Source organism: Nannospalax galili, unplaced genomic scaffold, assembly GCF_000622305.1.
Source record: "Nannospalax galili isolate Female #2095 unplaced genomic scaffold, S.galili_v1.0 scaffold281, whole genome shotgun sequence".
NCBI classification, from domain to species: domain Eukaryota; kingdom Metazoa; phylum Chordata; class Mammalia; order Rodentia; family Spalacidae; genus Nannospalax; species Nannospalax galili.
In genome coordinates, this window is record NW_008349068.1 from 200,552 (window position 1) to 213,763 (window position 13,212).

At 38.9% G+C, this 13,212-nt stretch overlaps 1 protein-coding gene across 11 annotated transcripts in view; it reads left to right on the plus strand.

Annotated features, from left to right (window-relative positions):
* Positions 1 to 13,212, plus strand: part of Nbeal1 (neurobeachin like 1) — a 260,021-nt gene that overhangs the window by 145,609 nt on the left and 101,200 nt on the right. For all 11 annotated transcript variants that reach the window (XR_003851600.1, XR_003851601.1, XM_029569970.1 and 8 more), the window contains 4 exons: positions 3,377 to 3,530; positions 3,987 to 4,115; positions 7,341 to 7,646; positions 8,564 to 8,713. Coding sequence is in view for 9 of the 11 variants with exons in the window: in XM_029569970.1 (XP_029425830.1) it covers positions 3,377 to 3,530; positions 3,987 to 4,115; positions 7,341 to 7,646; positions 8,564 to 8,713 (739 nt within the window). In the remaining 2 variants the exon portion in view is untranslated. The remainder of the gene's footprint in view (positions 1 to 3,376; positions 3,531 to 3,986; positions 4,116 to 7,340; positions 7,647 to 8,563; positions 8,714 to 13,212) is intronic.

Genomic DNA, 13,212 nt, shown 5'->3' on the forward strand with positions numbered 1-13,212 from the left:
ATAGTGTATGTATGTGCATGTGCCCACATGGGGAGGCCAGAGGTGGATGTAAGCTGTCTTCCTCTGTCAGTCAACACCCGATTTTTGAGACAAAGTCTTTCACTAAACTCGAAATTTACCTTTTTAGCTAGGCTAGTTGGCCAGCAAGCTCTTATCCACTGTCTCCTCCCCTCCCCACCCCCACCCCACCCCCACTGAAGACCATGTCCAGGCCTGGCTTTTATGTGGGTACTGGGGATTTAAACTCAGGTCCTCTTGTTTGCACAGCAAGCTCTCTTACCCCTTAGTTATCTTCATAGCTATGTATGGTACTCCTTTAGGTATATTCTTCTGGGCTGACTTCATCAATGAACTGCCTTAGTTTGTACTTGTCTTGAAATGTACTTATTTCTCTGTCAGTTTCAAAAGATTGCTTTGGAATATAGAGCACTGCTAACTTTCAGTTGTTTACTTTGGGGTTTGAAATATATTGTTCTGTTTCCTTGACTTTTAGTGCTGCTGACAAAAGATCTGATATTCTGATCTTTTTGCCTTTTTAGGCGAATTGATGTTTTTCTCTTATAGTTTTTAATTTGTTTCTTTGTACTTTTTAGTTCTTGATTATAATATGTTGTGGAGAAGTTCACTGATCATGTCTATTTGAGGTTCTAAATTCCTCTTGCATTTGGATGTCTGTTTCTTTAGATTTGGGGTATTTTTTGGTATATTTCATTGAGTAGAGTCTCTATGTCTTACATGTTATAGTCTCTTCTACCCTGTGGATCCTTTTTTCAGTCTATGTGTGTGAGTCTTTTGCCTGCATGTATATAAATGCACCATGTACATGCAATGTCCACAGAGGCCAGAAGAGGGCATCCAATCCCCTAGGACTATGTGGGTGCTGGGAACCGAACCTCTGTCCTCTATAAGAGAAGCCAGGCTCTTAATCACTGAGCCATCTCTCCAGCCCCACCCTGTGGTTTTTTAAATTTGGTATAAGAATCATATCTCAGAGTTCTTAGACACTGTGGTTATGGTCATTTTTCTTATTTAATATTTGAATATAGTATTTCATTGACCTTGTTTTTAATAATATTCTTTTTTCTTTGTGTGTTGGTGAGAAGATGTGTGTGTACTGGCATGTGTGGGTATACTTGCACATGTGTGCACATGTGTGTGGAGACCAGAGATCAGCCTCAAGTATCATACGTTCCTCAGAAGTTGTCTGCCTTATTTTTAAGACAGGGTCTCTCACTGAATCCTGGGGCTCATCAGTTAGGCTAGGTTGTCTGACTAACATGCCCCAGGGAGTCTCCTCTTTCCACCTTTCTAGCACTGAAATAAGTGTGTGCCACCATGCCCAGATTTTTATTTGGGTGCTGGGGATTGAAGTCAGGGGCTATAGAAGGCTACACTGAGGCTTCCTAACCTGTAATCGTTCCCTGTTCTCAGGCTCCTGTGGTAACTCAGGGTTTGTTGTTATTGTTATTTTTGTTTTTGTTTTGAGATGGCTCTTGCTAGATAGCCCCAGGTAATTTGGATCCCTATAAGTATACCAGGCTAGCCTTGAACTTTGAGGTCACCTGCTTCTGCCTCTGGAGGACTAGGATTAAAGGTGTGAGCCACCCACCTGTTTTAACAGTATATTCTCACTTTAGATAATGCCTGGTCACTTCCCTCTAAGTAATATAGAGTAGAATAGTATTCATTCTCTCCACTGCCAACACATCCATTTGAGAAATCACTGAATCACCAAAACTTGCAACTGGATTTGAGGCTTGTGAGGGCTGTGAGCTTATCCTCAGGGTCAACTGCCTATCTGTCCCTGGCCTGCCTTTTGGAAGCACCTTTTGCTTTCCTTCCCCTTGTAGAGAGCTTTGAGCCTGGAGCTATGTCCCCCATCTTTTCCTCCACATATTTTAGGTTTCTTTTACTACCTTTGTTGATTTCTGTTTACTTCCTCTCTTTCTTTGGAATAGTTTATTTTTTCTCTTATTCTGACTTTCTCTTTCATCCTGGATCATACAGGAACAGCTTCTTATTTTTTGTAGAATTTTTGTGTATTTCATACAGAACATCTCAATCTTAATCATCTTTATACTCCCTTCCCCACTGGCACCCTCCTACTCCCCCCACCCCCACATTGAAATTTATGCATTCTGTCATTTGTCTTAAGACTGTTGTGTCAAGTTAGTGCCCCCAGACATCCCTCAGTGCAAGTTCAAGTACAGAGGTCTAGTCAGCCTATCTAAGAGTCCTCACTTTAGGAAGATCAGCTCTTCCTCACCCAGTAGTCATCAGTTGCCAATATTTCTTCAGCTAAGATTGGGGCCAGCTGTTCATTCCCCCAGTTCTACACTGGGTTTTTGTCTGTTTGAGTTTGTATGGGTCTTGTGCATGCTGACACCATTGCTGTAGGTTCATATGAGCAGGGTCCCAGGAGCTTGTAGGACTCAGTTTCCATATGGTCGTGTACCTCCTCCCTGGCTCTTACAATCTTTATGGTCCCTGAGCCCTGGGTGGGTGTAGTTTAATATAGGAGTCCTGTCCAAGGACCTGTATTCTGCAGACTCTTAGTCTCTACACTTTGGCCATTTGTGACCTTTTGTGTTCCTGGCCCTATGTTGCATGAAGGCGCTTCATTAATGAGAATTGAGGGATTCATTATTGTCTGTTTTTCTCTTGTTCTATGTTCTATGAGCCTTAGGTGTAGAGGATGCATTGTAGATGTGCCACTTAGACTTGGGCAATTCACAGACAATGTTTGTGTGTGACCAATTGTGGTACTTGGTAGTAGTCTCTGCCTGGTGCAAAAGAAACTCCTTTGATGAGTGGTGACTGGGATATTTATCTGTAAATATAAGGATACATATTTTGCACATAGTAAAAAATTGCATTAGTCTAGGGATGTGACAGTCTTGGGGCTTTCTCTAAAATCGATGACCTCTCCAGCAATGTGTATTTGGTTATGTTTATAGTACCACACTTGAGTTTCCTTCCATTGAGTAGGCTTTTAGTCCAATTAGGTAGGTGTTGATTGCCCCTAAGATAAAAGTGCCACTACTGCACCAGTGTCATATGCTGTGCTGGTTATTGATGTGGTTATTTGGTCTTGAAGCTGATGTTGGACCATTGATTGATGTTTTCCCTTGACACCTTCGTAGAGCTCTCCAAAGCTCAGGGGAAGTGTCTTCCATGTCAGTTCCAGCTCCATTGAGGAGCAGCTTCTAGCATGTATTTTGCCCAGATGTTCTCAATCCACAGTCTCTTTGTGACACTTTCAATGGCAATATGTCTTTGAAGTTATAATATTGCTAATAAGTAACTGTCTTTGGGTTTTTTTTTATTTAGTTTCTGAGTGTACAATGGTTTTAAGAGGACTTTATTTTATACTTAGTTTGCTACAGAAGATGTTAGAATGGGCAGTCACAGAAAATAGAGATGCCAAAAATAGTCCAGTAACTGTTGAAAATGCCTTCCAACTCATATTGATCATTCAGGACTTTCTGCAGTCTGAGGGAGTCGTTAATTCAAGCATGTGGACTGAGAAGGTTAGTAATATCCTTCTGAAATTACATTCTAGAAGCTTAAACTTGTGAACTCAGTGCTTAAAGAGACGGAGGTAGGAGGATTGTCTTTATTTGAGGCCAATTTGGGCTACATAGAAAGTTCCAGGCTAGCCTGGGCTATAGTGTGAGACTGTCTCAAACAAAACATAAATATATAAATAAATGTATGTTTAGCTAGTTCAAAATTATTCAAAGAGATAAATTTTGCACCTCTTCTTTTTGGAGCATTTAATACTTTAATTAGATACAGTAAACATGGATAAAATGAATAGTAACAGATTTTTGTTAGCTCCTACTACAACTATGATTTTGGATTTGACACCTGAGCATTGAGCTACTTTTAAAGTATTTATGATATGCACTAGTATTGAAGGAAACTCATGATCAGTTGATTTTGGAAGTGAATGTTTTTATTTCTCAAATTTTCTTTTGTGATAGCTTTTAGAGGATATCACACAGCTCCTCGACTGTCTTTCAGTATGGTATTCTGAGAGTCCAGTATGGTTAAAACTCTCTCAAATTCAGATCCAGTTGCTTCTGGAATTCATTGGAAGAGGCAGTTTGCAGGTTTGTCTTTTTTACTATTATTATTTTCTGTCCTTCATGTACTATCATTATTGATGTAATAACTAGATGATAATGTCTTTCCAGTATTTAATGTTTTTATTACACTGTGTTTATTTTGTGTGCATATGTGCATACTTGTGCCATGGCATGTATGTGGAGTTCAGAGAAAAACTTCTGTTAGTTAATTCTTTCCTTCTACCACATGGGCTCTAGGAATTGAACTCAGGTGGTTAGGCTTGGTGGCATACACCTTTACACACTCAGACATCTCCCGGGCCTACCTGTTCCATGTTTTGTTAGTTCCATAAATATCTATGATTGCTTGAAATTTCAATTTTGTGAGATCAGAAAAGAGCTTGAAAGGCAGCTATTAATTATTGTCATGCTTATGAGTCCACCTAATTTTAAGGTTTCCTGTTATAGGATTTACCCATAGATTATATTAGAAACACTGCCTATCATCTACATTCAGTGTAAATCACTAGGTGTTAAATAGGCTTTAGAGGTTTTTGTGTGTGTGCAATTTAGGGAATTACTTTTTTCTTTTTTGGTCTTTTTGAGACAGGGTCTCCCTGTAGCCCCAGCTGTCCTGAAACTCACTATGTAGACCTGGCTGGCCTTGAACTCACAGAGACCTGTCTGCCTCTGCCTCCTGAGTGCTGGGATTAAAGGCGTGTGCCACCACACCTGGCTAGGGATTCTATTTTTAAATATTTTTATTATTTTTATTGTATGTGTGTGTTGCCTTCATGTAAGTGCACCTATGTTGTGCAGTGCCCGCAGAAGTCAGAAGAGGGTATTGGATCCCCCAGAACTGGATTTAGAGTTGTTGCTGCCCACCATGTGGGTGCTGGGAATTGAACCTGGATCCTCTGCTATAGCAGCCAGTGCTCTTAATGACTGAGCCATCTCTCCAGCCCCAGGAATTCTGTTACTAGAGGAAATAAGTTATAATAAATTTACTTTTGAACTTTTTTCCTGTTGTTTTACTAATCCACAATTTCACATTCCATTTCATATTTGTTTACTTATCAAACACCAACTACCTACATACTACTTGTTTTGCTAGGTTTAGAACTAAAGATAAAATACATTCACAAAGGATGTTTATTACTTTGATTATAAACTAAATTTTAAAATATTGGAAAAATTCCATGTGAAGTTTAGTTTGTCATTTTTCCATTTGTTTTGGGTACTTATAAGACTTAGATCAGATTAGCCAGGATAAATATCTGATAGCTATTTACTTCTCCCTGTTCCCTCCTTCCCTCCCTCCTTCCTTCCTTTTTTGTTAGAGAGAGAGAAAGAGAGAGAGAGTGAGAGAGCACATTTGTGTCACAACATGGATGTGGATGTCAGAGGACAGTGTGTGTTGGTTCTCACCTTCTACCTTCTTTGAGGCAGGACCTCTTTGTTTACTGATGCATACAGCAGGTTAACTGGCCTGTGGACTTCTAGGGATTTTTCTGTGTTGGCCTCTCATCTTGGTGTAGGTTACTGGGATTATAGATGAGCACTACCAAGCCTGGCTTTTTATGTAAACCTGTGGATTCAAACTCAGGTCATCATGCTTACATGGGAAGCAATTTACCTACTGAGCCATCTCCCTAACCCTGTTTTCTTTTAATATTCAATTTTAGTATTTGATGCAGGGACTTATGTTGAGACTGTATTCTAATACTGTTCATTAACTAGATGTAATGTTGCTAAGAATATGGAGAGGTTAAAATTCTAACTAAAGTTGCCATGTTTGAAAAGGGTGTCATCCAGTCAGTGTATTCTCATCCCTTTCTCCCTCACTTCCTCCTTTGATCCTCTCTTCAGTGCTGGAAATTAAACTCTGGGACTTTTGCCTAAGAGGCAACCACTTTACCAGTGACCTAAAACCCTATCCCAAGGCCACATTTGAATAGTAATGTATGCTTCTCTTTTGCTTGGTCTTGTACTCTTAATATGTATTTTCCCTAGGAAGTTTATAGTTACTTAAGCTTCTAGTTAAGGTCCCAGTTCTTATATATCTGTACTTTAGGTTTCCAAATAGTTTGATTCCACATAACAAAACATCAATTCAAACAGATTTATTTGTTTAGGGCTGGAGGGATGGTTCAGCAGTTAAGAACACTGGCTGCTCTTGCAGAGGACCCAGGTTCTGTTCCCAGCAAGAACCTGACAGTTAACAGCTGTTCATAACACCAGTTCCAGATATAGTGCCCTCTTTGGGCCTCCATTGCACAACACATGTGCACTTCGCATGCTTGCAGCTAAAACACTCATACACGTGGAAGGAAGGAAGGGAGGGAGGGAGGGAGGGAGGGAGGGAGGAAAGGCCGGCCATGGTGGCACATGCCTTTAAGCTCAGCACTTGGGTGATAGAGGCAGGCAAATCTCTGTGAGATCAAGCCAGCCTGGTCTATATAGCAAGTTTTAGGCCAGCTGGGGCTACAAGGAGACCCCATTGCAATTAAAAATTTTTTTTCAAATAATTGAGAATTCTACAATTAAGATGAGTTTAAGGCATGATTTAGATAGGGCTCTGGTTCTGCTTATTTGCGGTTCTCACAGCACTGCCCTTTCTCTTGAGGATTCAAAATGACTGCCAGTGGCAATTGGGCCCATTTTCTATTTCATTTGTCTCTGGAGAAATACAGTGTTGCTTCCATGAGTCTGTTGTGTTTTTGCCTATCATGTGAGCAGAAGGCTCCAACTGCTCTTGTTACCCAATCTTTTTTTGAGAGTTTTGTATAGTGCACAACTTTGGGAGATAGAGGTCATGTCTCTTTTCAGAACAAAAGATAGGTTTGTTTACTATCCAATGTAATAAAAATAATCCCTATCGCCATCATAAAATCAGACAAGCTTAAAGCATAAAGTACTAAGGTTCCCTAGACTCAGTGTTCCTCTCTGAGCAGACACTCCTGTGTAAGTGTCTTCTAGTCATCTTTATTGCACTTAAGATTGCAGTTGGGGAATCTAATGTCAATAGTGTGATTATTAAAATTTCTGTAGGTCTTTGTCCCTGACCAAAGAGTCTCATATTTTATGCCAGTGTTTATGAAACTGTAACACACTTAACTTGTTAGCTTGGAAGTTATGTATAATCTGAGACCTTTCATGATGATTGATAGTTATATAAAACTTCTGAACTTCTGTAGTGAGGCAGAACTTTTGCTAGCATTAAATGTTTGCTTTAGTCTACTTTTTTTCATCTAATCTATTTTCTTCTAGGTTTGTGCAGTGGCGTCAGCTAAGTTAAATACCCTTCTTCAGACCAAAGTAATTGAAAATCAGGATGAAGCATGCTACATTTTAGGGAAACTAGAACATGTTCTAAGTCAGTCAATCAAGGAACAGACAGAAATCTACTCATTTCTTATACCCCTTATCCTTACTCTGGTTTCTAAAATTTATGAACTTCTCTTCATGAACTTGCACCTGCCTTCTTTACCATTTACCAATGGAAGCTCCTCATTTTTTGAAGATTTTCAAGAGTATTGCAGTTCCAATGAATGGCAAGTTTACATTGAAAAATATGTAAGTTTTTATCTCTCTTTTTTTAAAAAAAGATTTATTTATGTGTGTGTAGTATGTATCTGCCTGAGTGTATGCACACATATATGTGTAGTTATGTGTGTCTATGCACACACAGAGGCCAGAAGATGGCTCCAAATCCCTTGAAGCTAGTTATAGGCATTTGCAGGACACTTAGATCATTACCCGAGTATTGAGATTGCACAGCAGCTATTCTTAACTGCTGAGCCATCTCTCTAGCCCCTGGGTTTTTTTAAATTTAATTTAAAATTCTTGCTTTGCTGCTGGCCAAGGCAGAGTCCAGGAGGAGGGTCTTCTTTCCTCCCTTCAGATCAAGCAAATATTCCTTGCTTTTCTCCCCGCCTCACCAGGTTGGCTGCAAACTCATGTATCCCAGGCTGACCTAGTCAGCTGAGGGTGACCTTAAACTTTTGATTCTCCTACCTCCTTCTCACAGTGCTAGAATTTCAGACAAGAGCCACCACACCCTCTTTCTATGGTGTTAGGGGTTAAATCCAGAACTTTGTGCCTAGTAGGTGAGTACGCTTCCAACTCTGATCCATTCCTAGCCCGTTATTACTACTTTTTTAAAAGATATTTTATTTACTATTTTTATTTTATGTGTATGCGTGATTACCTGAATGTAGGTAGGTGCATCCATGTCGTGCAATGCCCCAAGATCAGAAGAGGCTGTCGGATCCCCTGAGACTGGAGTTACAGAAAGTTGTTAGCTGCCATGTGGGTGCTGGGATTCGAACCCAGGTCTTCTGCAAGAACAACCAGTGTTCTTAACTGCTGGGCCATCTCTCCAGCCCCTAGCCCCCAGGTTTTATGCTTTTTGATCAAGACTTTTCTGGTTTATCATTTTTATAGCAGTATATGTAAAGTATGTGTATTCTTTTTTTTTTTTTTTTTGTAAGATTGTACCTTACATGAAGCAGTATGAAACTCAGACATTTTATGCTGGTCATGAGAAAATGGCACTTTATTGGAAGAATTGTTATGAAACCTTAATGGTGAATATGCATAAACGAGACCGAGAAGGAGGAGAAAGCAAGCTGAAATTTCAGGTAAACATTATTTAATGTTTCCAAATTTGTTTTTCATGTTGATTCCAAACATTTACCTCTCATATAAAAGTAATTCCAAGCTGAAATTTGGAAACAAACATGGTCTAAAATTATTTCATTATTGGAAGAAAAGTAGTTGATTGGTAACAATGAATAAATTAATAGTAAAAATGTTATATACATAGTGATCGTGTAAAATTTAATATTAAGTTCAAAGTCCATAAGTTCCTTTATATACATAAATATGACTGCTTCAGTCGATCAATTTCTTGACGAACACAAGTTTTAAAACTAAATAAAAATGTAGCGATAACCTGCATAACCCTGTATCTATTAATGAACCTAAATTTATATTTTATATACTTCCAAAGGGAAAACTCAAAGCCCAAGTGGTTTCACTGGCAAATTCTGCCCACCTTTTTGTTTTTACTTTTTCAGAAAGGGCCTCATGTAACCTAGACTATCCTTGAACTCATTCTCTGTGTAGCCTAGGATGATCTTGAGCCTTTTTATCCTCTATCTCCATTTTCCAAATGCTGTGGTTAGAGGAGTATGCCACTGACCCCAGTTAATACAGCTTTGTAGACTGAACCCAGGGCTTTGTGTGTGCTTAGCAGGTATACTACCACCTGAGCTATATCTCCAGTCCACTGCCAAGCATTTAATGGAGGTCCACCCATTCCTTGCAGTCATTCAGAAAATAGGAAAGTAGGAATGTTTCCCAGCTTATATGAAGGCAATCCCTTCATTTTGGCAGCCTGAGGCAGGAAGATGAAGTGTTTGAGACTAGCCTTCAGTACATAGCAAGACCATGGCTCAAAATTAAATTAAATTTAGAATTAAAAACTAATTTATTGCTGGGCATGGTGGTGCACGCCTTTAATCCCAGCACTCAGGAGGCAGAGGCAGGCAGATCTCTGAGTTCAAGGCCAGCCTAGTCCACATAGTGAGTTCCAGGAGAGCTGGGGCTACAGGGAGACCGTCTCAAAAAGACCAAAAAAAAAAAACAAAAAAAAAAAAAAAAAAAAAAAAAAACAAAAAAACCCACCAATTTATTACATTATATTGTGCATGCTGGCTTGTAGCCTGAGTTGACCTTGAACTTGAAATCCTACTGCTTTAGCCTCCTGAGTTCTAAGATAGAATGCATATGCTACCATGCCTGGCTATCTGTGGAAATTTTATTTTTTATTTTTTAATTTTTTTGTCTTTTTGAAATTGTGAGCAATTGTTAGCAATTGTGAGAAGAACAGCAACAAACATAGATGTACAAGTGTCTCTGTAATAGGATGAGTTCTTTGGGTATATGCCAAGGAGTGGTATAACTGGGTCAAATGGTAGGTTCATTTGTAGTTGTTTTTATTTAATATTTATTTTTTAATTATTTTATGTGTATGAGTGTATTGCCTGCATGTATGTGAATTCACCTGTGTCATGCAATACCGTGGAGATCAGAAGAGAGCTTTGGATTCCCCTGGAACTGGAGTTAAGGATGGTTCGTAGCTACCAAGTGGGTGCTGGGAATCGAACCTGGGTCCCCTCCAAGAGAAGTCAGTGCTCTTATCCGTTGAGCCATCTCTCCAGCCCCTCATTTGTAGTTCTTTAAGAGTTCTCCACACTGCTCGCCATAGGGGTTGTATACATTTGCAGTCCCACCAGCAGTGAATGACTGTTCCCCTTTCCCCACATCTTCTCCACATTTGGTATCATTTGTTCTCTTGATCTTAGCCAGTCTGACTGGGGTAAGATGAAATCTTAAAGTGGTTTTAATTTGCATTTTCCTAATTGCTAGTGATGTTGAACAGCTTTTAAGATGCTTCTTAGCAGTCTTTATTTCTTCTTTTGAGAACTCTCTGTTCAGCTCCTTAGCCCATCTTTTAATTGGGTTACTTCCTTTCTTAATTTTGTGTTTTTTGAGTTCATTATATATTTTGGATGATAAACCTATGTCAGATGTGTCACCAGTGAAGATTTTCTCCCACTCTGTGGGTTTTCTCTTTACTTCCTTGGTTGCTTCTTTTGTTGTACAGAAGCTTTTTAGTTTAATGAGGTCCCATTTGTTGATTCTTAACCTTGTTTCCTGAGCAATAGATGTTCGGTTTGGAAAATCCTTTCCTACACCTATATCTTCTAGGTTAGTCTCAGTTTTCTTCTACCAGTTTTCAGAGTTTCAGGCTTCACATTGAGGTCTTTGATCCATTTGGAGTTGACTTTTTTTTTTTATTGTCTTTTTGAGACAGGGTCTCCTTATAGCCCTAGCTGTCCTGGAACTCACCATGTAGACCAGGCTGGCCTTGAACTCACAAAGATCCGCCTGCCTCTGCCTCCCAAGTGGTGGGACTACAGGCATGCGCCACCATGCCCGGCTTGGAGTTGGCTTTTGTTCATTCTTCTACAGTGGAGATCCAGTTTTGCCAGCACTATTTGCTGAACATGCTGTCTTTCCTCCAGCACATGTTCTTGGCCCCTTTGTCAAATATCAGGTGGCTGAAATTGCATGTACTCATATTTGGGTCTTCAGTTTTGTTCCATTGATGTATGGGTCTATTTTTGTGCCATTACCATGTTGTTTTTATGACTATAGCTCTGTTATACAGTTTAAAATCTGGTATAGTAATGCCCCCAGCATTGTTCTTAGTGCTCAGGGCTACTTTGGCTATCTGAGGTCATTTGTACTTCCATATGACTCTTAGGATTTTTTTTTCCAATTCTGTGAAAAATGTCTTGGGGGTTTTGATTGACATTGCATTGAATCTATAAATGTCTTTTTGTAGGATGGTCATTTTCACAATATTAATTTTTCTAATCCATGAGCGTAGGAGGTCCTTCCATCTTCTGATGTCTTCCTTAATCTCTTTCTTCAAAGATTTAAAATTTTCATTGTAGAGCTCTTTAATGTCTTTGGTCAGGTTCATTCCAAGATATTTTATTTTTTTCAGCTATTGTTAAGGGGAATGTTTCATGTACTTTTTCTCTGGTTGCTTGTTATTGGTTTATAGAAAGGCTTCAGACTTTTTTAGATTAATTTTGTAACCTGCCACTTTACTGAATGTGTTACTAATTTCTAAGAGCTTTCTGCTGGAATTTTTGGCAGGTCTTAGATATAATGTCATAACTTCTGCAAAGAGGATTAATTTCATCTCTTCTTTTCTAATAATTACTCCTTTAATTTCCTTTTCTTGTCTTATTGCTGTCAAGAGTTTCAAGCACTATGTTAAAAAGGAGTGGAGATAGTGGACAGCCTTGTCTGGTTCCTGATTTTAATGGGAATGCTTCCAGTTCTTTTCCATTTAGAATGATGTTGGCTGTGGATTCGTGTATATGGCTTTAATCATGTTGAGGTGTTTTCCCTCCCATCCAATTCCCTGTAGGACTTTGAACATAAGTTCACATTGGATTTTGTCAAAGGCCTCCTCTGTATCTATTGAGATGACCATGTGGTACTTGTCTTTGAGCCCATTTATATGATTTATGGCCTTTATTGACTTACGTATATTGATCCATCTCTGCATCTCTGGAATAAACCCGATTTGATCATAGTGGATGATCTTTCTGATGTGTGTCTGTATGTGGTTTGCAAGTATTTTGTTGAGAATTTTTGCATCTATGTTCATTAAGGATGTGGGTCTATAGTTTTCTTTTTTGGTTATATCTTTACTTGGATTTGGTATTAGAGTGATGCTGGCTTCATAGAAGGAATTTGGAATTTCTTCCTCCATTTCTATGTTTTTCAATAAATTAAGTAGTATTGGATGAAGATCTTCTTTAAATATCTGGTAGAATTCTGCTGCAAATCCATGTGGTCCTGGGCTTTTTTTAGTCGGGAGATTTTGTATTACTGTTTCAATTTCCTTATGTGTTATGGGTCTGTTGAAACTGTTGATGTCTTCTTGGTTTAGTTTTGGTGGTTTCCATGCTTTTAGATGCCCGTCCATTTCTTTTAGGTTTTCTAATTTAGTAGCATATAGGTTTTTAAAGTATTCACTTATAATGTTCTGGATCTTTTTGGTGTCTGTTGTGATGTTTTCCCTTTCATCTCTGATTTTGTTGATTTGGAGATTCTCTTTCTTTTGGTTAATTGGGCTAGTGGTCTGTCAATCTTGCTTATCTTTTCAAAGAACCAGCTCTTGGAATTGTTGATTCTTTGAATTGTTTTCTTTATTTCAATTTCATTGATTTCTGCCCTGATTTTTCCTTTTGTCTGCTGGGTTTGGGTTTCATTTGTTGTTGCTTTCCAAGTGTCTTGAGTTGCAATGTTAAATCATTTATTTGTGTTCTTCCAATTTTTTAATGTAGGCACTTAAAGCTATAAATTTCCCTCTGAGTAGGTTCATTTTTGTTTTTTAAGAGTCCTCCACACTGTTTTCTATAAGGGTTCCATGAGTTTGCAATCCCACCAGCAGTGAATGAGTGTCCCCCTTTCTCCACATCCTCGCCAGCATTTGGTATCATTTGTTCTCTTGATCCTAGCCAGTCTGATTGGGGTAAGGTGATAGGGT